Genomic DNA, 27,383 nt, shown 5'->3' with positions numbered 1-27,383 from the left:
GGTGAGGGCGTATAGATGTTCTTTGTGACCGAGAATAAAGTTCTGACTATTTAAAGAATATTGGATGTTTTATAAGGGGCGAGAAAAAATCTACTTAGAGACGTGTGTGTGTGTATACTGTTCTATATATGTGTGTGTTGGCGTAGGGGTAGAAAACATTTTTTGTGTACGTGTGTGCGTTTGATCGTTCGGCTGTCAGTGGCTACTGCCGTGATAACCGTTGGGTGGCAGAAAGAAAAAAAATAAAGAAATTATATATATATATTTTATGTTTTATGTGTGTGTGTGTGTGTGTTCATCTAAGCCTACCTTGACAAGGAAACCCCCCGCTGTGAAAAAACAAGCCCCGTTTGTCTTACAGGAGTAATTTCCCTTGCAGTGGTTAATTGTAGATATCTTAAAATCTATTTCAGAATTTGTTACCAAGGGCTATGGGTGCCGGTCTTATTTATAAACGCTATTTAAAGGCCAGATAAGTGTAACGCCGCCAATGGGGGCATCGAAAAGCCGACTGTAAGAGCCCGTTTACCATCCGGCCTCTGGCAAACAAAATATGGAAGAGTTCGGAGACACAAAGGTTGCACTGTCTTCTGCCCCTATCAAATGGGAGGGCCACCGACAAAATTGACCATTCCAGCCTATAGCTTAAGTTCGCATCCTTCAGTCGCCATATTAGCTTACTGAGTCCCGTGGTCTGGCGCTTGTTCACGTCCCGAAAAGTTGCGTAATGGTGGAGACACGCAAAGACAATCTTGAGGACGATGCCCCTATATAAGTGAAGGCATCTGAGTCCGTGTAAACCTTGCATTGGTAGACGGCGTTTTTGATCTTGGAGTTCGCCGACGTGAATCTTACTCTGCTAGGATTGGTTTCTGAAATTAGAACTGCGTTCCTGTCACTATATTCGTTCCGAGACCTGCAGCCGCTTACTACTCTATTTTCCACTACGTCACTATTAACTATAGGAATAACCCCTGATTCTCCACTATCTATCAGAGTGCTGTCATTGCTACTGCCCGTGGTACTGCTATTGCGGGAAATGATGCTGGGGATGCTAAAGGGGCTCTCTACCCTACTCCCATTGTTACCATCAACCACAACACCCCTATTTATAACTATACCCCTAGTGGGTACTCCTGGCTGGAGCTGAGATTATGTGTCACTGTACTGGCTCTCATATCATTATTACTACTATAATTATTCCTACTGAGCATTAAGCGGGAGCGGAAGAGGCTGTGCCTCCGGAAAAAGGTGATAGGGTCTTAGTAAGTAGCCTATTATTATGGGAGGCGATTATCTGGGCGAGGTTTTTAGTGTTGGAGAAAGCTATCCTAACTTTATGTGAGTTAACCGTGGAGTAATATTTGGAATTTCTGGGGAAGTTATTGGCGATGGCTTGTCTAAACATGAGGGGGAGGTTAGTTCTAATCTGCTTACCAAAGGGGATTACAAACCATATATGCTTATTCCTATCAGTGTGATGGGTCGGGACGCCAGCTCTCGCATTTGGGTGGGTGATTCTCGGATGAATAACGGGTCTTGGGTTAGTGTAAGACCTCCCGGACCGATAATTATCCTTGTTCGCTAAATTAAATGCGGGAGCGACTACCCCGGTATCCGCCGCGCTCCCGTCCTTACTTAAAATGTTAATGTTATTATATACGGCCCTATCCTGATGACCGAATGATGGCATCGGAAGGGCCGGATCAATATAAATTACCTTCTGCCTATAACCGGCCTTGGATAGTGCGGCGTTATAAAAATCCGCTTTCTGCATAAAAATATCGGCACTGGCGGACAGGCCAGACAATCTTAGAGAGATGTTTTTAACCAAATTGTCTGTTACGGTTTTGGCATGATTTGAGAAGACACTGACATACTTCAAATTAGTGGAAGGCTTATGGTAAGGGCAGTATGAGTCGCTATTAAGGTTAAGTGTAACGTCTAGAAATTAGCCTTGGTGAGTTCGTTATCAAAAACTATACTCATGCCCATTCTATTAAAAAACCTAGCTAACCTGCTCTTAGTTTTCTGCACTATTCTGTTCGTGGTGTTTTGCAGGTAAAACAGACAATCGTCACGATACAGGCCGCCCGCGATTTCCGGGAATTGATCGGACAATTCGTAGAGAATATATATTCCGACCAAATCTGCTATCTGCGCACTATCCGAACTACCCATAGGCACATCAAATTCATTGGGAGTATCCTTACGGATCCACAGCTTATTATCAAACTTATAAACGATTTCCTGGCAACTAAGATGATATCTATCTCTTCTCTGGTGAGGCCTGCCTTGTTGTGAGCATGCCAGAGGGCCTTATTTAGCACACTAGGGTTAATCGAGGGGTAGAAGCTGGCGATATCAAACTGAATGAACCTAGTACGGTTCTTATTGGGGATGGAAGAGAACCACTTCACTACCTGCGAGGAGTTGGCCCAGAGGCTGAGCTTCAGCTTGTTACTAAACTAGGGATATATTTATCTAAAATGTACTTACTGATTATCCCGATATCAGATCTAGCAGGGCATATGAGTCTTAGCGCTGGGTTGGTGTGGAAGTTAGGTTTATGGTCCTTCACTATAAATCTGGGTTGCTTGGGGCTAAGCGGCTGAGTTCTCATTTGAATTCGGTGTTTAAATATTATATCCTTAATTTCCAAGTTTACCTTCCTCAGGGTACTCCAATTGGTTTTTCTATAATTTTCTTGATCTCTTTACCGAGTAAATCTAGGTACTGCTTAATGGGCATCTTGTATGTGTTCCTGGTCTTGTCGGACTGGACCAGGACTCCGTCCGTTCTATTAATGTCCTTGGTAATTTTATCTAGGTATCTGAGGTGGGCATTTCTCCTGGGTGACTTCCTGAACTTAATCTTTCTGACTATGTCCCACAAGTCGTCCTCAAACTTCTTCAGTCTTGGGTTCGGTGGCGGCGTATCCAATGTTTTAAAAAGCCGGCCGTATTCGGACGATGCAGTTGTCCGGTTCGATTTTAGATCTTCGTTCTCGTGGAAGAAAATGAGCCATCTTATCCGGTTTATGAATGCGTTGGTTTTACAAACCAACTCCTTAAGGAAGGCATCCTTTGGTGGTATAGGAATATCCTTAAGGGACGCATCAATCTCGAACAACTCCATTATTGGCGTCGGTTAAAGTAGCAGTTTCTTGACGAAGCGGTATGTATTATGTGAAATAGAAAGATGAATAATCTTGTAGTGGATTAATAATTGTAGTGGATTAATAATCTTGTAGTGGATTTTTTGCTACTAAGGTATCGGTTAAACTTTTGTTTAATCCACTACAAGATTATTCATCTTTCTATTTCACATAATACATACCGCTTCGTCAAGAAACTGCTACTTTAACCGACGCCAATAATGGAGTTGTTCGAGATTGATGCGTCCCTTAAGGATATTCCTATACCACCAAAGGATGCCTTCCTTAAGGAGTTGGTTTGTAAAACCAACGCATTCATAAACCGGATAAGATGGCTCATTTTCTTCCACGAGAACGAAGATCTAAAATCGAACCGGACAACTGCATCGTCCGAATACGGCCGGCTTTTTAAAACATTGGATACGCCGCCACCGAACCCAAGACTGAAGAAGTTTGAGGACGACTTGTGGGACATAGTCAGAAAGATTAAGTTCAGGAAGTCACCCAGGAGAAATGCCCACCTCAGATACCTAGATAAAATTACCAAGGACATTAATAGAACGGACGGAGTCCTGGTCCAGTCCGACAAGACCAGGAACACATACAAGATGCCCATTAAGCAGTACCTAGATTTACTCGGTAAAGAGATCAAGAAAAATTATAGAAAAACCAATTGGAGTACCCTGAGGAAGGTAAACTTGGAAATTAAGGATATAATATTTAAACACCGAATTCAAATGAGAACTCAGCCGCTTAGCCCCAAGCAACCCAGATTTATAGTGAAGGACCATAAACCTAACTTCCACACCAACCCAGCGCTAAGACTCATATGCCCTGCTAGATCTGATATCGGGATAATCAGTAAGTACATTTTAGATAAATATATCCCTAGTTTAGTAAACAAGCTGAAGCTCAGCCTCTGGGCCAACTCCTCGCAGGTAGTGAAGTGGTTCTCTTCCATCCCCAATAAGAACCGTACTAGGTTCATTCAGTTTGATATCGCCAGCTTCTACCCCTCGATTAACCCTAGTGTGCTAAATAAGGCCCTCTGGCATGCTCACAACAAGGCAGGCCTCACCAGAGAAGAGATAGATATCATCTTAGTTGCCAGGAAATCGTTTATTAAGTTTGATAATAAGCTGTGGATCCGTAAGGATACTCCCAATGAATTTGATGTGCCTATGGGTAGTTCGGATAGTGCGCAGATAGCAGATTTGGTCGGAATATATATTCTCTACGAATTGTCCGATCAATTCCCGGAAATCGCGGGCGGCCTGTATCGTGACGATTGTCTGTTTTACCTGCAAAACACCACGAACAGAATAGTGCAGAAAACTAAGAGCAGGTTAGCTAGGTTTTTTAATAGAATGGGCATGAGTATAGTTTTTGATAACGAACTCACCAAGGCTAATTTCCTAGACGTTACACTTAACCTTAATAGCGACTCATACTGCCCTTACCATAAGCCTTCCACTAATTTGAAGTATGTCAGTGTCTTCTCAAATCATGCCAAAACCGTAACAGACAATTTGGTTAAAAACATCTCTCTAAGATTGTCTGGCCTGTCCGCCAGTGCCGATATTTTTATGCAGAAAGCGGATTTTTATAACGCCGCACTATCCAAGGCCGGTTATAGGCAGAAGGTAATTTATATTGATCCGGCCCTTCCGATGCCATCATTCGGTCATCAGGATAGGGCCGTATATAATAACATTAACATTTTAAGTAAGGACGGGAGCGCGGCGGATACCGGGGTAGTCGCTCCCGCATTTAATTTAGCGAACAAGGATAATTATCGGTCCGGGAGGTCTTACACTAACCCAAGACCCGTTATTCATCCGAGAATCACCCACCCAAATGCGAGAGCTGGCGTCCCGACCCATCACACTGATAGGAATAAGCATATATGGTTTGTAATCCCCTTTGGTAAGCAGATTAGAACTAACCTCCCCCTCATGTTTAGACAAGCCATCGCCAATAACTTCCCCAGAAATTCCAAATATTACTCCACGGTTAACTCACATAAAGTTAGGATAGCTTTCTCCAACACTAAAAACCTCGCCCAGATAATCGCCTCCCATAATAATAGGCTACTTACTAAGACCCTATCACCTTTTTCCGGAGGCACAGCCTCTTCCGCTCCGGCTTAATGCTCAGTAGGAATAATTATAGTAGTAATAATGATATGAGAGCCAGTACAGTGACACATAATCTCAGCTCCAGCCAGGGAGTACCCACTAGGGGTATAGTTATAAATAGGGGTGTTGTGGTTGATGGTAACAATGGGAGTAGGGTAGAGAGCCCCTTTAGCATCCCCAGCATCATTTCCCGCAATAGCAGTACCACGGGCAGTAGCAATGACAGCACTCTGATAGATAGTGGAGAATCAGGGGTTATTCCTATAGTTAATAGTGACGTAGTGGAAAATAGAGTAGTAAGCGGCTGCAGGTCTCGGAACGAATATAGTGACAGGAACGCAGTTCTAATTTCAGAACCAATCCTAGCAGAGTAAGATTCACGTCGGCGAACTCCAAGATCAAAAACGCCGTCTACCAATGCAAGGTTTACACGGACTCAGATGCCTTCACTTATATAGGGGCATCGTCCTCAAGATTGTCTTTGCGTGTCTCCAACCATTACGCAACTTTTCGGGACGTGAACAAGCGCCAGACCACGGGACTCAGTAAGCTAATATGGCGACTGAAGGATGCGAACTTAAGCTATAGGCTGGAATGGTCAATTTTGTCGGTGGCCCTCCCATTTGATAGGGGCAGAAGACAGTGCAACCTTTGTGTCTCCGAACTCTTCCATATTTTGTTTGCCAGAGGCCGGATGGTAAACGGGCTCTTACAGTCGGCTTTTCGATGCCCCCATTGGCGGCGTTACACTTATCTGGCCTTTAAATAGCGTTTATAAATAAGACCGGCACCCATAGCCCTTGGTAACAAATTCTGAAATAGATTTTAAGATATCTACAATTAACCACTGCAAGGGAAATTACTCCTGTAAGACAAACGGGGCTTGTTTTTTCACAGCGGGGGGTTTCCTTGTCAAGGTAGGCTTAGATGAACACACACACACACACACATAAAACATAAAATATATATATAATTTCTTTATTTTTTTCTTTCTGCCACCCAACGGTTATCACGGCAGTAGCCACTGACAGCCGAACGATCAAACGCACACACGTACACAAAAAATGTTTTCTACCCCTACGCCAAACACACATATATAGAACAGTATACACACACACACGTCTCTAAGTAGATTTTTTCTCGCCCCTTATAAAACATCCAATATTCTTTAAATAGTCAGAACTTTATTCTCGGTCACAAAGAACATCTATACGCCCTCACCCACATGTTTGACCGATGCCTGACCTGTTGAATTCTTCAGCCACCGGTTCTCAACATACACTGATAAACAGTTTCGCCATGGGCTCTTAGGAGCACAGTTCGATTTGTTTTTTGCTCTGCCTCTGTTCTGTTTTTGTTTTTCCAACGGATTTCCTTTTTTCTTCCTGAAGAGAAAGACACAATATGGTCCCATTATTCAATCGGATTTTGGTAATTTGTGCCTTTCGAAACACGTGTAGAATGAAATAAAACGATTTCTGTTCAATCTGCGTTCAGCTCCATTTCTTCAATTCACCAATATATATATATATATATATAATGTGTGCATTATGTGGTCGGTCGGTTCAGCTGAAAATATGCACACTTATGTAAAATGTGCTGGCAAGTTTGCATGGCAACTATTTTTTTCCTCAAATGAAAGGCATGACCTCTAGGACAAAATTCCTCATCTTATAAAATGTGGCCCCAGTAGACCCGAATGAAATCGGATTATATTAACCAAAATGTGAAAAGGGGTCTAAATGGGACTGGAAGGGGATTAAAATTTCAATGAGCGAGTGTTTAGGAATTCTCTGTTACATCAAGCTAAAAAATTTGCGCCAGCCTTTTAATCGTCAATGTGTTGCCGTCCATGATGAAGAAGTTTTGAATGCTTGCCATGGTGAGTCTACTGTCATGAGAAAGAATCACTTCAAAACTTGATGTTTACGAATTTTCTTTTACATCAAATTCAAAATTTTACGCCAGCCGTTAAACTGTCAATACGTTGCTGTCCGTCGTAAAGAAATGCCAACCATGGTGACTCTACTATCCTCAGATTCTATCCCTTCAAACTTTGGTTTCCAATATTTTATTACTTTTATTCAGCTCGCAAGTTCGTCTGTCCCTTTTAAATGTTAGCGTTTTGCTGTCTGCCTTGAAGCAGACCTTTCTGTTGCCACTGCCTGATATTTATGATTGATCTTTCTAAATATTTTATTTCTCAACTTACTCAAGATCTTTTGTTGTTTATAAATGGGAGAGAGATAGATAAAGATAGAGAGTAAGAGAAAAGCGAGGAGAGTCCGAGAGAAAAGAAAAGTAAGAGAGTGGGAAAGTGAGAGAGAAAGGAGAGAGAAACAAAGAGGGAGAATCATCATCATCATCATCGTTTAACGTCCGTTTTCTGTGCTAGCACGGGTTGGACAGTTTGACCGGGGTCTGGGAAGCCAGGAGGCTGCACCAGGCTCCAGTCTGATCTGGCAGTGTTTCTACAGGTGGATGACCTTCCTAACGCCAACCACTCTGTGAGTGTAGTGGGTGCTTTTTTTGTGCCGCCGGCCCAGGTGCCAGGGGGGCTCGCAGCGGCAACGATTGGTTGATGCTTTTTACGTGCTGAAAGAAAGCAACAGAAAGTAACAACCACACTCTTACCCGCGCGTAGAGCGGGTCACCTTCAGCTAGTATATATATATATATATATAATATAATGAAATTATTGTATACAGTGCTCAGGTGCACCACAACTTGTCAAAAGTGCATATAAAGCATATGCAGTAATGTACAAATGTCTGGAAAGTCATATACATGCTTGTGTGTGTATGGAGGGGAGAAAATCAGATGTAGTGTTGGCGAATCTCAGGAAGCATGGAAGTTTTGAAGGATGCAGTGCTCCGACAACTAACAACTGATGCCGGGAGTTTGTTCCATACTTCAGCAACTCTTAGCCTGAAAAAATGTTTCCAAAAGTCATGGGAGCTGTGCTGTTTTCTGACATTGTAAACATGTCCACGGGTGTTAGACAGGTGTAGTTTGAAAAGGTGCTCAGAGTTATTGTTTGTAAGATGGTTAATAATTTTATGGCTGTCTGCTAAATCAGCTGCCAGATATCAGAGTTTCAATGTATCCATGCCCAGGGAAGTAAGGCGTTCAAAATATGGCAAATGCCTGATGGAGGGTATTCTCTTGGTTGCACATCGCTGAACGATTTCCAGATGATTAATATCCTGGGCAATAGGGGTTCCAGACCGGTGATGCAAATTCCAGGTGAGGCCACACCATAGCTATATAAATATATAACTGCACCATAGCTATATAATTATATAAATATATGACCATCCCTAAGTATAACAATATTTTGTTATTATTTTCTCTAAATTCCAGTGCAATACATGTATTGAATGTTCCAAACCGCACTAAGAAGAGGCTGACTTATGAGGTAAGTAGCAAGTAACTGACTCTAAACCATTTGAAACTATTCTTTTTTTCACTCCTGATCCCATTATTTCTTTGGAAGTACCTGCTTCGTGCAAACATTTTAGGCCATCTATATATAAATAAAGATCATTGAATTATTTGGCTAGTCTTCACACTCTAACTCACTAAAGCTTACTTGCACACAGATACACCAGAAATGCTCTCTCTCCCTTCCCCTCCCTCCCTTCCTCTCTCTCCTTCCCCTCTCTCTCACTCCATCCCTTCTTTCTCTCTCTCTTTTGCTCCCTTCCTTTTAATCCTTCTTTATTTTGATTTACTTCAGTCATTGGCAAAGATGCCTTGTCCGAAACAGCGTGAGGTTTAGTCAGTAATGAATACATTTTCCGGAGAGAATATCATGTCCAGAGTTTTCTCTCATAGTCAGTCAAATGATAAAAAAAATTTGCTCGTTAAACAAAAACATATTTTACCTCACCCCACAGTTGCTATTAATTAAACTTTCGCCAATCACTACATTATATATATTTAAACTAACATAAATCATGTAAATATTGTTTAAGCTGTAGTTGACTTATCTTCACCTATACTTATCTGTGTTTTGGTTCTCTAGTCAAACGTAAAAAGGTTTATTTCATTCCCCCAACTACACTTCACTCTTTCCATTTCCATTGACAGGTACAATCCAATGTTCCATTCACTAGTGGTAACCCATTTGTGTCTGTGAGTAGCGCCCAAGTGGCCATGTACAACCTCCACGTCAAGCCAACCATGGGAGGTAACTTTGAAGGAATCATCAACTTCGTTGTCAAGAAGAGAGTGAAAACGTTCGTTAGTTTGTTTTTTGTTTTTGAGTTGTGTTTTATGTTTTTGGATTCATTACCATTGCACGCTAACCTAAGCAATTCTCTGAGACTGACCAAATGCTTTTGTGAATTATTTCAGTTAGTGGAAACTAGATAGAAACCCATCACATGCCCCAATAATTGCTGAACTTGTGATCTGGCTAGAGTAACTGCAGGTTTCTCAGTAATCCAGCATATGTACTGGAATATGTAACACACTGCCTAAATATCAATGATGAGAAATTAGGTTTCTCAAAACCAGAAAGAAGAAATCTGATTCAAAGACTACAGAGTCACTGGAACTGTAAAAATTTGTAAAACATTCCAGAAGTTTATCATTTATATATATATGTGCATGTCTAGACATGCAAGTATATGCATGAGAATGCATTCATAAAACAAAACATACAAATTTGCACATGCACTAATTCCAAATACTGTATACAATGTACACAAATACCCTGTTGATATTCTTGAAATTCCAATTTTGGGGATTTGGGTTAGGTTAGAAATTCCAATTCCTTGGATTTAGGTTAGAATACAGCTCTTTTTATATTGGTAAAAACTCTTGAAAAAAGAAAAAAAACGAATAATGACATACTTAGAATATTTATTTTTTTGGTCTGGTCAGTCCAGAATAACAAGAGATTGACTTAACCCAAATAAGAATGCTTTGATATTCAGAATTCTTTCTTCCAACAGTCAACACTAAATAGACACACACACACACACACATGCATATGTGTATGTGTGTGTAAGTGTCTTTGTTTTCTAACCATTTGACAACCAGTATTTATTTCCATCCCCATAACGTAGCAGTTCAGCCAAAGAAAGCAATAGAACAATATCTGACTTCAGTACTAATTTTGATTTGTTTGACTAAATCTACAAGGTAGTGCTCCAGCAGAGCCACAGTCCAATAACTGAAATAAGTGTAAAGAGTGCCAGCAGATTTTGAAATAGCTCACCCATACAAGTTGGATTTTTTCCGTTCCTTCTGAGATTCTTTTTTGTGGAGTGGAAGCACTCTGTTGGTTACGACGACGAGGGTTCTGGTTGATCCGAATCAATGGAACAGCCTGCTCATGAAATTAACATGTAAGTGGTTGAGCTCTCCACAGACACGTGTACCCTTAACGCAGTTCTCGGGGATATTCAGCGTGACACAGAGAGTGACAAGGCCGGCCCTTTGAAATACAGGTACAACAGAAACAGGAAGTAAGAGTGAGAGAAAGTTGTGGTGAAAGAGTACAGCAGGGATCACCACCATTCCCTGCCGGAGCCTCGTGGGGCTTTAGGTGTTTTCGCTCAATAAACACTCACAACGCCCGGTCTGGGAATCGAAACCGCGATCCTATGACCGCGAGTCCGCTGCCCTAACCACTAGGCCATTGCGCCTCCACTCTTTTTTGTACTACGCACTTAAAAATAATGGGGGCAAGCCTTTTCAAGAAAGGAAAAAACAATAAAAATTAGTTCCAGGAGGAACACGACCATACCACTGCCAAATTTCAATCAGCACTATACAGGTTGGTGTGTATTGCTCACCAGGCATTAGCCACATCCACACTCTGTTATTAGATTGCCACATTTCACCGTGTTATCCTTCGAGCTTCCTTCATTTCTCCACCACAACGATGACATACTCTTTTTACTCTTTTACTTGTTTCAGTCTTTTGACTGTGGCCATGCTGGAGCACCGCCTTTAATCAAGCAACTCGACCCCGGGACTTATTCTTTTGTAAGCCCAGTACTTATTCTATCGGTCTCTTTTTGCTGAACCGCTAAGTAACGGGGACATAAACACACCAGCATCGGTTGTCAAGCAATGCTAGGGGGACAAACACAGACACACAAATACACACACGCATATATATATATATACATATATACGACAGGCTTCTTTCAGTTTCCGTCTACCAAATCCACTCACAAGGCTTTGGTCGGCCCGAGGCTATAGTAGAAGACACTTACCCAAGGTGCCACGCAGTGGGACTGAACCCAGAACCATGTGGTTGGTAAACAAGCTACTTACCACACAGCCACTCCTGCGCACATGGTGCAATATTTTCATCATCTAAAAGGCCATTTCTTCATAAAAATGTAACTGCCTTCATCTTGTCGCTGATTACATTGTAAAAATCTTTAGCCAGCATCTTAAGGGTTTTTAGAAATTGAAACGTAAACTAAAAAGTAACCTAAAGTAATCCCCTTTTAAGTAGTAGATCCAACTATAGTCGTTCAATCTGCTAGAATTTGCAGCCAAATCTACCTCTAAATTCACCCTGTTTTAATAAAAAAATGAGAGTGCTTTTTATTATAAGTCTGTTCATCCAGCACTGACCAGGAACGAAACTACAACACATGCACAAGGGACATGTGAATTTGTGCAAGTTACATGAACATGTTCACTGACAAAAATTGTTTCAAAATAAATGGCAAAATATTAGTGAAAGGTGCAAGGGAGATAATCTGGATCTGATTGGCTATTCTTAGTGTGTGCATGTGTGTGTATCTTTGTTTGTCCCCACCACTGCTTGACAGCTGGTGAGGGGAATTTGGATACTATTTCTTAGAGGCTGAGCTATTATGCAGAGCAGAACTAAGAGACTTTACGAATGGACTACATTCTAATATATCCTTTATTTAAGGTGGGTTATTATCTGTAGGTGATTTGGCCGTTATATTCAGTAGAAGCTTCCATTCTTGAACATGAAGACTAGGCAATATACATCGATGTCATCTTCCTTGTTAAATAGTGATACAGCAGATAACTACTCCGTCTGCCCCTTTCTCATTCCCTTGGAAAGGTGACTCATTTAAGAAGTGGTGTGAGATTTGCTTTATTTAGTGAGGGTGGGATAGGTAGTGAGAGGAATAGCTGGCACAGTTTCAGTTACATACATTGATATACTTACATCAGCATCATTATAGTAAGGATGCATTAGACATTGGTTTGGCTGAATCATTAGAAAATCATCAAAAATGCCTTGTTCAAATTCCTCTAAAGTCAACTTTACCTTTCATTCTTTCGGGTGAAAATAACATACCAGCCAAGTGTTGGGGGTCAATAGCACCAACTGACCCCTTACTCTCCAAATTGATGATGTTATGCCTAAATTACACATCATTCTCAAATGGATATACTGTAAACATGAATAGATAATCAGAATTAGCAACAAACATTCACCTCAGTAATTTAAACACTTAATTCAAATTGTATAGACATAGTATATATTATATTATCATCATCATCATCATCATCGGTTAACGACCGCTTTCCATGCTAGCATGGGTTGGATGATTTGACTGAGGATTGGCTAACCAGATGGCTGCACCAGGCTCTAATCTTGATCTGGCGGAGTTTCTACAGCTGGATGCCCTTCCTAATGCCAATATTATATTATAATACTAACTGTGTATTTATAATAATCTTATCTTATTATTTTTATATTTTCAAATATGTAATTATAAATTTCTTTGTATTAAATTTAACTTTAATTTTATTTTACAATTTTGAGTTGAATTTTATTTTCCAATATCTTATTAAAATGTTTTTGCACTATAATTAATTCAAATTATACTTTATGATTTTTATTTTTAATTTTCAATATTTGTATTATCCTTTTTAAAGTTTTATTTTGTAATTCTTATTCATTTTCAAATATTTGATTGCAATTTTTAATTCATAATATTTGATTGTATTTTGTTATATATCAGATGTGGCCACCTTGTTTGATAAGATGAACTAAATATAATAATTTTTCACATTGAAGTACCTCAACTTATATTTTTTTTAGATTATATTTGTAAATAAGATAATATAGGCACAGGCATGGCTGTATGGTAAGAAGCCTGCTTAGTAACCAGTGTTGGTTTGTTTACGTCCCTGAAACTTAGTTCAGCAAAAGAGGTTGATAGAATAAGTACCTGGCTTTAAAAAAATAAGTACTTGGGTTGATTCAGTCAACTAAAAATTCTTAAAGGTGGTGCCCCAACATAGCCACACTCTAATGACTGAAACAAGTAAAAGAGATATTAGAATAGATTAATTAATATCTGCTTGTTGAAGACTTTTATACAGTCTTTATTTTTGTACTTAATACTTTAAAATCTAGTTGGTAGGATATTAGTACTAATCGAAGAAAAATAGCACTGAAACCAAATATCTCAGAGGCTGCACATGGTAGATTTGAGAGCCACATATGGGTCACAATCTGCAGTTTGGCCACTTTGGATTTCTATTATATATTTCTATTACAAAATAAAAGATTGAAGAATTTTGCTGATTAACTTTGAGTATGCTTGTCTCATCTTGTAGAGAGGTTGATAGCGATGGAGATGAAGCTTACAGCTCTGACGATGGAGATGAGTACATAGGCCATAGGCTGTGGTACATTATCAAGCTGAACATCCTCCAGGGTCCTCCAGAATCCATTCTACATATTTCATGTCCTTGTCAGGTAAGATTGTTTGACCATTGGTCTTAAACTGAAAGCTGTCTTGGGGTCTCTGCCAGTAAACACATATACACACACACATACACAAGTTAACTGCATTCAAATATAAGTGGTCAAACAATCAATCTGGTGACACTTGTACCACTAGCATCCTTCTGCTTTTATATCATACATGACCATTTCAATCAACAAAAGTTTGACTTCCTATTCACTCTACTTAATCCCTTTCTCTCTCAAATGTTTTCCCCATTTAGCAACTTCTTAAATATTATTTAGATGCTTATTTCTTTAAGAATATTATATATATAGGGTGCTTGTCTGCCTTGTCGGCTCATTAAGATAGTGCTTCTGTGGCTATTGAGTTGTTTTGACTCTTATTTCTAGCAATACTGGTGCTGATTAGTGCCCTTTGTTCACTTTAGTGACATATATTTATGCCTTTAGGTTGTAAAATTGTTGAGTTAGCCACCCATATTATTTATATATATATGTAAAAGGCACCATTCGAGTGTGATTGTTACCACCGTCACCTTACTGGCACTTGTGCCCCGTGCTAGTGGGGTGCTAAGAGCACCATCTGAGCATGATCGTTGCCAGAGCAGCTAACTGGCTTCTGTACCGGTGGCACGTAAAAAGCACCATTCGAGCATGATCGTTACCAGCGTCGCCTTACTGGCATGTGAAAAAAACATTCGAGCAAGGTCATTGCCAGTACCACCTGAGTGCCCTCATGCCAGTGGCACGTAAAAGCACCCACTACACTCTCAGAGTGGTTGGCATTAGGAAGGGCATCCAGTTGTAGAAATGAGGCCATCTGGTTCGCCAGTCCTCAATCAAATCGTCCAACCCCTACTAGCATGGAAAGCGGACGTTAAACGATGATGATGATGATGATGATGATGATGATATAACATTATCATTGTTTAATGTCCACTTGTACATGCTTGAATGGGTCAGACTGAATTTGTTGATATAAATTTTCAACAGTTGGATGCTCTTCCTGTTTATCACTCCTCACCTGCTTCCAAACAAGGTAATATTTCACCTTGGAAGATAGGAAATAAAAAACATCACTTGTATGACAGTGATGCTCATTTACAATCATCACATGCTGTCAAGACAGGGGTACAAGTGAACATACACATGCATATATCATCATCATCATCATCATCGTTTAACGTCCGCTTTCCATGCTAACATGGGTTAGATGATTTGACTGAGGTCTGGTGAACCAGATGGCTGCACCAGACTCCAATCTGATCTGGCAGAGTTTCTACAGCTGGATGCCCTTCCTAATGCCAACAACTCCGAGAGTGTAGTGGGTGCTTTTGCATGCCACTGGCATGAAGGCCAGTCAGGCAGTACTTGCAACAGCCATGCTCAAATGGTGCTTTTTATGTGCCACCTGCACAGGAGCCAGTCCAGCAGCACTGGCAACGACCTCACTCACACACACACATATGTATATACAAGTGGGTGGACAAATAAAAGAAAAGAGCACTCAATACATTTAGTAGGAGTTACATGCATTATTATTTAAAGCAATTTGATTTGACTCTATGTGCAAACCTCTGAGAGAAGCTTTAGGAGTGGTCACTTTTTGCTTGAAGACCAGCCTTGTATGGGGCTGCCATCGACCCCCTGAATGAATGAAAACATCATGGAAATTCATGAACTGATCTTGGAGAACTGTTGCCAAACAATTGATGAACTTGTTGATATGACTAGTGTGTCCTGAAGCTCTTGTGAGGATTTGTGAATGTAAAGAACTCCAGCAAAATTTGTGCTTTGCTTGTTCATGAAAGATCAAAAGCAGTCAGCTGGAAGTTGATCCAGACTTTTTTTTCGAAAGCTATCACTGGTGACAAAAGCTGGTACTACAGAATTTGCAGATGTGGAAGATGTGAAGAAAAAACAACATAGCTGTTAAAAAGCATCATTTTGCAGAAGTTCCAGGACTGCATCGAACAGTGGAAAATGTGTCTGGACTGATGCATTGCTTCAAATGGAAAATACTTTGAAGGTGATAAAAGTGTAAACCTGTAAAACTAAGCGAATAAAAAATATTGCAAAATTCTGGTTTCTTTTTGGGTATCCCCTCTTAAGTTGGACAGTAAAATTCCAAAACAAATTGTACAGTATGTATATTGTATTATAGACATTTGTATAAAGCTTGAATTATGAATTTCTGTATAATTTTTATATAAATATGGTATAAAAATTTTCACAAATATTCTCAAAGTATGTCAAGGAAAAACAGTTGAATACAGGCAGGAGAAAGAGAAAGAAAAAGAGAGAGGGAGAGAGAATTGCTAGGAAAGAAAATGAAAGTTACAGAATGTGCAAGGAGAGACAAAATGTATTAAATGAAATAACAGAGGAAGGGATACAGAGTTTGTTTGTGAGAGAGAAACAACGATGGGCAAATGAAGAAAATTGTTGAAGAAAAGAAGGCTGAGGATAAGAATGGGTGAGACAAGGTCATAAGGATGTCAAAATAAAACAGACGATAGTGATAGACATGGTAAACAAAGAAACAATGGAAGGAGAGAAAGGGAAAAAGTGCATTGCTAGGAAATACTAGATGAAAAGGAATACATAATGCAGTGAATAAAACTTTTGTCTATTAGTGTGTAGTTGAAATGCTCGATATTAAAAGTTCTCCAAAACCACGTCTTAATAAAAATATATTGAAATTGGAATTTATAACAATTTTCTAGACAGTGAAAATTTTAATAGTTGCTTTCTTTTAGTAAAAGTTACATATTCAAAATTAGTTAATAAGCAGCTTTCTTTAGTATAGTATATATATTCTCTAAATACATACCTTTGTCCTCTTTTGCTTATTCTCCCTCCCTCTAACTGTCACTTTTTCTTTCTCTTTCTCTTCAGGAAAGCAAATTGATCAAAGTTCCTGTTGCCAACCCAATAGATGAGGAATTATCCCTTCAGACAATAATAGAAGGTCCACACTTAACTGGACCATCTTCAATTGAACTTAGTGCTGGTGAAAAAGTGACTTATCCTTTGACATTTTCTCCTCAAAGTATCTTGCATCAAAAAGGCATGTAAGTAGAACTACCATTTAGGCATCTGCTCTCCTGTGTAACTGTGAGACTGCTCTGCAAACCTACACTGGAATGCTATACATTCTGAGTTACCAATTATTCATATCAAGGTGTTACAGTAAGATAGTTGATATATATCATATATATATATATGTGTGTATATCACCGTGATCACCATGACCGACCAGGCTGTCAGATGTTGCTACACATCGTTGGTCACAATGCGCTTCGCATTGTTTTAGCCTTCAAATGATGCCACCCCACAGGCTAAGCGAGCAGGCCAACAGAAGAAAGAGTGAGAGAAAGTTGTGGCAAAAGAGTACGGCAGGGATCGCCACCACCCCCTGTTGGAGCCTCGTGGAGCTTTAGGTGTTTTCGCTCAATAAACACTCACAACACCCAGTCTGGGAATCGAAACCGCGATCCTACGACCGTGAGTCCACTGCCCTAACCACTGGGCCATTGCACCTCCACATATGTGTGTGTATATATATATATCAGGAGTAGCTGTGTGCTAAGTAGCTTGCTTAATAACTACATGGTTCCAGTTTCAGTTCCACTGTGTGGCACCTTAGGCAATGTCTTCTACTTTAGACTTGGGCCGACCAAAGCCTTTTAAGTAGATTTGATAGATGGAAACTGAAAGAAGCCTGTCATATACGTGTGTGTGTGTGCATATGTTGTGTGTCTGTGTTTGTCCCACTACCATCGCTTGACAACTGATGCTGGTGTGTTTATGTCACTGTAACTTAGCAGTTCAGCAAAACACACTGATAGAATAAGTACTAGGCTTACAAAGAATAAGTCCTGCAGTTGATTTGTTCGACTAAAGGCAGTGCTCCAGCATGGCCACAGTCAAATGACTGAAACAAATGAGAGTAAAAGGCCAACAGGAAGCGGTGCTTCCTCAGGCTAAATAGCAGTAGCAGGATGGATGGACGGACGGACGGACGACGGACGGACGGACGGACGGACAGACAGACAGACAGACAGATAGGTAAAGCAGGCAGAGCAGGGCTGTGCTTTCTTTTTTCTCTCTCTCTCTTTCTCTTTCTTTCTTTCTTTCTTTTTGCAGTTTTCAGTTTAGCCCCCCCTTTTTTGTAACACTTTGGGCAAGTGTCTCATACAGTATCATCAGGCTGACCAATACCTTATGAGTAAAATCAGTAGATGGTAACTGTGTAGAAACCCACCATTTGTGTGTGTGTGTGGAAAACAAAGGCTGGTTGGCGACGAGAAAGACATCTGGTTGTAGAAAGCTGCTTCAATAAGACTTATCTAACCCATGCCAGCAAAAAAAAAGAAAATAACATTAAAATGATGATGATGATGATGAGGAGGAGGAGGAGGATAATGTATTTACACATATTTAATTTCTATGCAGGTTAAAATTCTTCAATCAAAACTTTGGTGAATTTTGGTATGATTTGGTCCTCGAGAGCAAGCCCCCATCGCCAGTGAATTTGCCTTACATGCAGTGTCAATTAGGAACGTAAGTTGTTATCACTACTACTACTACTACTACTACTACTATCATTTGTGTTGCAGATGCTTTACTACTTAGTTTATTGGCGTGGGTGGGGCTTTGTCCTTCTCATTGAAATATCTTTGGATGCTTATTCACTTTGGTTTGGTTCTCAATTTTCCCAGGTTGATAAAATTATTAGTCAATAAAAGTAGTGTCAATGTAAAGTGATTATAACCCAGAAGATATACTCCCAGATTTATTACAAATTCAAATGAAAACAGAAAAAGGACAAAACGATGTGGATTTGCTTACCAACCGCATGGTTCCGGGCTCAGTTCCACTGTGTGGCACTTTGGGCAAGTGTCATCTACTATAGCCTCAGGCCGACCGAAGCCTTGTGAGTGGATTTGGTTGACGGAAACTGAAAAAAGCCCGTCATATATATGTATGTATATATATATATGTATGTGTGTGTGTATATGTTTGTGTGTTTGTCCCCACAACATTGCTTGACAACCGATGCTGGTGTGTTTATGTCCCCATAACTTAGCAGTTCAGCAAAAGAGACCGATAGAATAAGTACTAGGCTTACAAAGAATAAGTCCTGTGGTCGATTTGCTCGACTAAAGGCGGTGTTCCAGCTTGGCCACAGTCAAATGACTGAAACAAGTAAAAGAGTAAAGGAGTATTTGTTTTGCTTTCTTGTTCTATGTTTACATATGTATGTGTGTGATATATGATGGAATCTCCCATCGAAGACAATTTATGACTCTTTCAGTTTTTGCCGAATGGCCTGCTCAAATGATTTGTTTATAGTGATCAAATGTATTCACTGTACATTAGCTCACTCACTCCATCTAATTGACATTTGCCTGTACCGGTGTAATGGTGTACCACATGTCAGGTGTCAAAGTGATTGCAGAGCAATGTAAGATAAAGTGTTTTGCTTGCGAATACAGTGCACCACTCTGTCTAGGAATTGAACAACAATTTCACAATCATGAGTGTAACACCCTAATCAATAGGCCATGCACCCTCACACATACACACACACACACACACACATACATACATGTGTGTATGTGTGTGTGTGTGCATATACATATGGTGGAAGTCAACTGATGAGAGAGTGAGACCACTTCCTAACACAGGAAGCTCATTCAAACATTACAACAGTGCAAGAAGTTCCTTTGCATGAATTTCTATTGGGCGGATATAGTGCTGCACAACACTGAACCCACTGTTCACTACAATCAGCTAAAAAACCTGAGGCACTAGAGAGACTGAGATGACCAGAAATCAACTGTACTTTAACCCTTTCATTACCAACCTGGCTGAAACTGGCTCTGGCTCTGAGTACAAATGTCTTGTTTTCATAAGTTTCTAATTAAAATCTTCTACCAAACTTTAGTCACAATTTGTGTTCCTAATACCAACTGAATGGTAACTAAGTTATTTTACTAAATTTTTTGTTACATTTAAAGTAATTGAAAGAAACACAGAGCATCTCGAAATAAATACAGTAATGAAAGGGTTAAGTTTTTTATACTAGGTTACCTTTTCCTAGAAGGAAGTTCTAACAAGAACTAAGGTTTTCGTCTTCTCCCAGTGATTCATACTAGCTAACCATTAGCTGAAACCCTAACAGATGCTACTACTCTAGGTCAGTATAGACTTGGAGACAAATAGTAGCTAAGAGGTGGTTTTATGCTCCTCAGAACCCTGCAATTCCCATAACTGCACTGTACTTCTAGCAGAAGCAGTTTAAAGTTATACCCAGGACCCTAATCATGCACACATGCACACATGCACACACACACATGTATATATATATATATATATATATAAGTTGTGACTGTGATGTTGGTAAAACGTTCTTTGTCTATCTCCTTATCCTCTTGGAGATTTTGGGTAAAATTATACTAATGTGTCCTTCAAATTTAATTAAATTCTATGTCTTTGTGCAGCTGAAGATTGCTTTATATTTCAAATTGATGTAATGAAATGATTGCATTGTTCAATTAAAGGGAGTCGCATGAAACGATCGTACTGCATTACCTCTGGATATCCTTCTGGCTTATTTTGATATATATATATATATATATATATATATATATATATATGTGTGTGTGTGTGTGTGTGTGTAATCTTAAAATGATATAAAAATGAGTTAAAAGGTGAAAGTGTTTTTTTTATTTATATACAAATATGGAAAGTTTGGGGTTTTTCTAAGGAAACCATAGAATATTGCTGGTCTTCTTTCCTGTATCATTGTCAAAAATAGGTTACTCTGAAGTAGAGACCCATGTCCACATGTGTTAGAAAGTGCAAATGATTTATACTCTCATTGCCAAGGAGAATGCTAACTGTCCTGCTTTGCAATGCATATGTATGTGTCTATGTATGTATTTATAATCACTTCCCTTTTCTTCTCTTTTCTTTTTTTTTTTTTTTATTTATCTTTTATCTCAAACAGGTTTATATCACAAACAATTAGTTTATCAAACAATGCTGACCAATCATTAGATCTGATACCTGAAATCAGTGACAGTAACTTCATCCTATATGATGGTGGTGCTGAAATAAAGAGCTTACATTTGGAACCTCATTCTGTTATGAGTGTGACACTTACTTTTAAACCATCAATGTTGTCTAGCAGACGTCTACCTTGCAAAGTGATCTTCCACAGCAAACGAGTATGATTCCTTTGACTTTTAACTTCAATTTATGGAATTACAATTTTGGGAGGTTTGTTGCGGGTCCTGTTTATTTAGAATTACACTGTTTTTCTAGCCTTGAAAAAGCCTGCCCTGTAAAATGAGCTTCTGCCATCCAGGAGTGGTTTTACTTCTTACTGACATAATATTATCTATTTAACCAGAGCTATATAATATGCCTTTAAAACATCCATTCTCCTAGACTTAGCAAGCATATAGATCACCTTTAACCCTTTAGCATTTAAACCGGCCATATCTGGCCAAAAGTATTCTGCCTGTTTTATGTTCAAACTGGCCAGATCTGGTCTCTCACACCAACCCTACACTATCGTTTTAAAAATTAACAGCTATCTCATCAAAATCTCAAAGCTACAAGATAATGCATGATTAGTTCAAAACAAAGTGGATGGAAAAGCATTAATTTTGGTAGAATAATGCGAACACTAAACATCCATTCTCCAGAGCTTAACAAGCATGTAGGTCAGTTTCAAAGAGAAATGTTGACAGCACATTTGTATCATAGCTTATTGTTGCCTCACTCTTATATTCAATATTTTTACTGCCACAGAGGATGCTTGCCCATTGTTTGGAATGCCTACTCTTACATTCATGACAACCTAGTTTAATAGCAGTAAATATCTACCACTTGTGTACTGAAGCTCATCATTCTAGAAACTTTGATATTATTGAGTTTAACTAGAGTTTAACATTTTTCTCAGTGGTTTTGTTTGAAAGATGTTGAATTCATGGCTTTTACAAACTTTGTAAGACTGGAGAGATTGATATGATCAATAAGTTCATGACTTCAGAAAAAACACCAGCAATATCGGAATTCCAAAATGGTGATGTTCTGGGAGAGGAAGAACTGGGTTTAATGGTTAGAGTGTAATCTGAAGAAGTGGAACAATGCAAGGGATCAGAATAGGAAAGATGAGCATGATGAGTTGAGTTAAATTGATCGGAGGTGATACAGGATATGTAAGCTTCAAGAATCAGAGGACATTGTAGTAGCACTTAAAAAGGCTGTGTGAGCAGCCTACATCCATGGACCAGAGGTCGGAATGTGTTGATGACTCCATAATAATCAGTCAAGTGAACATTTTATTTTGTATGCAGTCTAGTATGTCGATATGTTTAGCATTAACCCAGAATTCAGAGCAGTATTTCATTGGCACATGGAGGGTATAGTTCATTACATTCACCCTAGTACTTGTATGAAAGGCCAAGTTGATCATGGATAGATTTAGACTCAAGAGCTCTTTATAGCTGAAAACTCTTTCATTAACTTCCAATTCTAAGACTGAATTTAGCTTTTAAATGAATGAAATACTCCTGCTGACATTCCACTCTAGATACAAGATAGTAAATAATTCATTTTGTGGGTCCATATAATATAAATATTTATAATAATAATAATAATAATAATAATAATAATAATGGCTTTGTATATTTTACCCCAGTGTCACTTTGATGGTATGCACTGCTCTCTCACTCAATAATAATAATAATAAATGTCCTGATGCAGTACCAGGCAGTGGCTCTCGTGGCTTTTGATCTTAACTGATTGGAAGTGTTATCATGTTCATTGTATAAGAGACGGGCTACAGCAAATATTCTACTCCATACCACAGATTTGCTTGTCAGTTGTTTGACCGTAACCAGTTGAGCATGTCCCTTAGTGATTGATGGTATGTGCATCTCTGATCACGTGCAGAAGTAGTCAGGGAGCATCATATCCTTGTGTTGAGAGAAATTCTTTGTGGTTTGAATAATTCACCTCTGGAAACATAGGTGTTTCATTCAACATCCTTTAACAACTCTTATTCAGGGATCTTTTGAATGGGATGAGCTACTTGACCTGAAGAAAATTCTGTGTCCCACCTACAAGGTCATGCACTGTTTATCTTGATATGAAATCATCATGTAGCATACATATGGTTGCGATGCATGGGCCTGAAGAACCCGTATCAGATGGGTAGTCATGATGGATACATTGGGCTTGATATATTTGTACCCCAATATTACTTTGATGGCATGCACTGCCCTCTCACTCAACAACAATAATAATAATAATGGTTTCAAATTTTGGTACAATGTCTTCAAGTTTCTGGAGATGGTACAAGTTTATCACATCAACCCCAGTACTTGACTGGTACTTATTTTATTAACCTCAGATGGATAAAAGGCAAAGTCAGCCCCAGCATGATTTGAACTCAGAACATAAAGGCAGAAGAAATACTGAAAAGCATTTTGTCTGACATGGTAATAATTCTTCTAGCTTAATCCTTTCTACTAGCTTAATGCTTTAATCCTTTCATCCTCTCAGGTTTGATAAAATAAGTACCATTTGAGCACTAAGGAAATATATAAAACTTTTTTTATGGTATTCTTAGCCGTTGAATTGTCTTTCCAAGAATTCCCTATTTTCTTCTTCTTCTTCTTCTTCCTCTTCCCTTTTTGTCTTCTTCTTCTTAGCCTCTTTTGAATTGTTTTATCTTTCAGATTGGCCAGATAACTTATTTTGTATATGGTTCTGCTCTTACCCCTTCAGAAATGCCTCCCCAGACAGTATCTGCTGTATCAGGAGCCAGTTCTACATTTTTGCTCAACTTCCATAACCCCCTTAATGAATTAGTATACGTGAGTGTCAAGTTATCAGGTAAGACACAGAGAGAGAAATATTTGCTGCTCTCTCTCTCTCTCTCTCTCTCTCTCTCTCTCTCTCTCTCTCTCTTTTGCTCTCTCTCCTCCCCTCCCTCTCTCTTCCCCTCTTTTTCTCTCACACACACAGACACATTTCAAAAGAAGTTTTTCAGTGCTGCACAGTTTTTAATTCTCTTCCATGATCCTGGTGACAATATCGTGAAATGTATTTTTGTGATCCCAGGTGAGTACTTATGTAAGAAATATATGATCAAGGATGTTCCACCTGTGAGCATCTTGTCCTTGAATTATTATTTTATTCTTAAGGACCCTATTTATAATGTAAACCAATGTAAATGGATGAAGGGGCCAATATATATAGTCTATCTTATAACAAATATATTACAAGATATTCTGGTATACAAGACATACATTTTTATTATCAAATGTAACAGAAATTGTCATGTGTCTTATGTGACCATACTATGGATGATATATTGAGTGTTTGAGTATATGATGAAACATTAAATTTGCCTTTTCTACAAAATATACTTGTAAAGAATGGTCATGTAATTGAGAGTGTGCATTTTACACACCATCAAATATGGAAATAATAAAGAAAGGAATTAATATAGGGTCTTTGCAAAGGCAGCAAGCTGACAGAATCATTAGCATGCGGCAAGCTCTCAGAAATGTTAGCACGCCAGGTGAAATGCTTAGCAGTATTCTGTCTGCCATTACATTCTGAGTTCAAATTCCGCCGAGGTCGACTTTGCTTTTCATCCTTTTGGGGTCGATTAAATTAAGTACCAGTTACACACTGGGGTAGATGTAATCAAATTAATCCCTTTGTCTGTCCTTGTTTGTCCCCTCTATGTGTAGCCCTTGTGGGCAATAAAGAAATAAGAATCATCAGCATGCTGGGCAAAATGCTTTGCAGTATTTCATCTGCCGTTACATTCTGAGTTCAAATTCCACTGAGGTCAACTTTGCCTTTCATCCTTTCAGGGTTGATTAAATAAGTACTTGTTATGCACTGAAGTCGATGTAATCAATCCCTTTGTCTGTCCTTGTTTGTTCCCTCTATGTTTAGCTCCTTGGGGGAAATAAAGAAATAAGTATAGGGTCTTTGTGAAGTCTATCTTCAAAGATGTTGGGTGGAGGGAAAAGAAACTCCTTTACATGGTTGTTAGAGTGAAAATGGGGAGGGAGCGAAATTCTTCAAAGGAATGCTCATAGTTCTTGAGAATATCAATGCTGGATAGAAACTTTGCACTATTTCAGCTGCAAAACCATTCAATCTCATTCATATCACTAGAATGAAATCCAAATTCCATTTGGATTGACATGTTTAGACAGAGTAAAGGGGAAACAGATCACTTCTTTTAGTATATGGATTCATAGGTAGCTTTTACATTGTGACAAAAGATTCCTTAAGATTTACTGATTTGAACTTGTGTCAATCACAACTTTAGAAATGATTATGCAAAGAAGAACAAGCAATATTAGTAAATAAACAATATTACTCTCTCTCAGGGCGGTGAGCTGGCAGAATCGTTAGCATGTCAGGTGAAATGATTAACACTATTTTGTCTGCCATTATGTTCTGAGTTCAAATTCTGCCAAGGTTGACTTTGCCTTTCATCTTTTCGGGGTCGATTAAATAAGTACCAGTTATGCACTGAGATTGGTGTAATTAACTTAATCCCTTTGTCTGTCCTTGTTTGTCTCCTCTATGTTTAGCCCCCTGTGGGCAATAAAGAAATAAAAAAAATATACTCTCTCTCTCTAAGATAGCAAGTTGGCACACAGGGCGAAATGCTTAGTGGTATTTTGTCTGTCTTTGCGTTCTGAGTTCAAATTCCACCGAGGTCAACTTTGCCTTTCATTTTTTCGGGGTTAATAAATTAAGTACCAGTTGCATACTGGAGATGATCTAATCAACTGGTCCACTCCCCAAAAGTTTTGGGCCCCTTGTGCCTAGAGTAGAAAAGATTACTCCCTCTCTCTCTCTCTCTCTCTCTCTCTTTCTCTCTCTCTCTCTCTATCTCTTTCTTTCTCGCTCTCTCTCTCTCTGAAGATGGTCAGTGGCAGCATTGTTAGCATGTTAAGCAAAATGTTTGGTGGCATTTCATCTGTCTGTATGTTCTGAGTTCAAATTCTGACGAGATTGACTTTACCTTTCATCCTTTTGGGGTTAATAAAATAAATACCAGTTAAGCCCTGGGGTCGATATAATTGACTAGACCCTGTCACCACCACCACCACCACCACCATCATTCTAAACTGGCTCGCCTTGTGTCAAAAATTTGAAACCAATATTACTGGCTCTCTTTTTCTGTTTGGAAGAATGAGAAATAACTCAAAGCATGTTTTGGATTTCACTTTATTTGACGAAGTAATGATATTAAGTTAATGCTAATATATAAGTGAATGATAATCCTAGCCAAGCTAGTGTCTGCATATTTGACACTATATATTTGTCTAACCATTTGGCATTTAAACAGCCTATATCCTGCTAATATAGTCTATTTGTTTTATGCTCAAACTGGCCAAATCTGACCTCTCACATAACCCTATTATATCTTTCTAAAAATTAACAGTTAGCTCATCAAAATCTCAAAGCTACAAAATAATGCATGATTTATTCAAAACAATGTAAATAAATAAGCATTACTTCTGACAGAAAAATCTGAATGCTAAAGGGTTAAAGTTCCTTTCATCATTTGTATAATAGATATGATGAAGTCTATACTTCATGAAAAACTGAAGTTGTTCCACAAGTTTGGTTGGGAAATTATAAATAATATAAGTTATTACTTAATATTGTTTATTCTACACACTATAATTAATTCTAGTTAGCTCTTTTGAATGCTCCCTACATTGAATATGTAAATATTAACTAAAGATATCAAATAGCTTAACATTAACTATATCATTTTGTTATATAGGTATAGTCGTGAAGAGATATTGGCAGGTAATGAGGCAGGGATCTGTACTTTGCTAGAGGTTTTTTTAGAGATTATAAACTTAACACAGTTAGCTAGTTTATAGTCCCCACATAATGCAACCAGACCACCAGCTTGTTACCACTTAAGATTGAGAGCTTATTTTCTTAAGAAAAAAGACAAACTAATAATTGTTGCTGCTTCAGGCACAAGGCCAACAATTTTGTGGCTAGTCAATTACATCAACTTTTTATTGTATCAACACCAGAGGGATGAAAGTCAGAGGTGACCATGGCAGGATTTGAACTCAGAATGGAAGAAATACTGCTAGATATTTTGCCTAGTGCTCTAAAGATTCTGCCTATCTACTACTAGATGAAAATAATAACAAAAGAGGAAATTTGTAAAGCTGGCAATTCTTGAATTTTCTATAACCATAAATATTAAAATAGAAAACAAACCTAATGAAAAACATGAAATAAAATTTTTTAACAAAATGAAAAATGATAGCATTCCAATTGTATT

At 38.7% G+C, this 27,383-nt stretch overlaps 1 protein-coding gene across 2 annotated transcripts in view; it reads left to right on the top strand.

Annotated features, from left to right (window-relative positions):
- LOC115210439 (cilia- and flagella-associated protein 47-like) overlaps positions 1–27,383 on the top strand; it is a 208,424-nt gene that overhangs the window by 166,386 nt on the left and 14,655 nt on the right. For both annotated transcript variants that reach the window (XM_036501982.1, XM_036501983.1), the window contains 7 exons: positions 8,659–8,713; positions 9,388–9,536; positions 13,876–14,017; positions 16,907–17,082; positions 18,467–18,574; positions 21,027–21,246; positions 23,770–23,926. In XM_036501982.1, the coding sequence (XP_036357875.1) occupies positions 8,659–8,713; positions 9,388–9,536; positions 13,876–14,017; positions 16,907–17,082; positions 18,467–18,574; positions 21,027–21,246; positions 23,770–23,926 (1,007 nt within the window). The remainder of the gene's footprint in view (positions 1–8,658; positions 8,714–9,387; positions 9,537–13,875; positions 14,018–16,906; positions 17,083–18,466; positions 18,575–21,026; positions 21,247–23,769; positions 23,927–27,383) is intronic.

Source organism: Octopus sinensis, linkage group LG4, assembly GCF_006345805.1.
Source record: "Octopus sinensis linkage group LG4, ASM634580v1, whole genome shotgun sequence".
Classification (NCBI taxonomy): domain Eukaryota; kingdom Metazoa; phylum Mollusca; class Cephalopoda; order Octopoda; family Octopodidae; genus Octopus; species Octopus sinensis.
The sequence above is the reverse complement of the archived record's forward strand: the minus strand, read 5'-3'. Positions and strand labels throughout refer to the sequence as shown.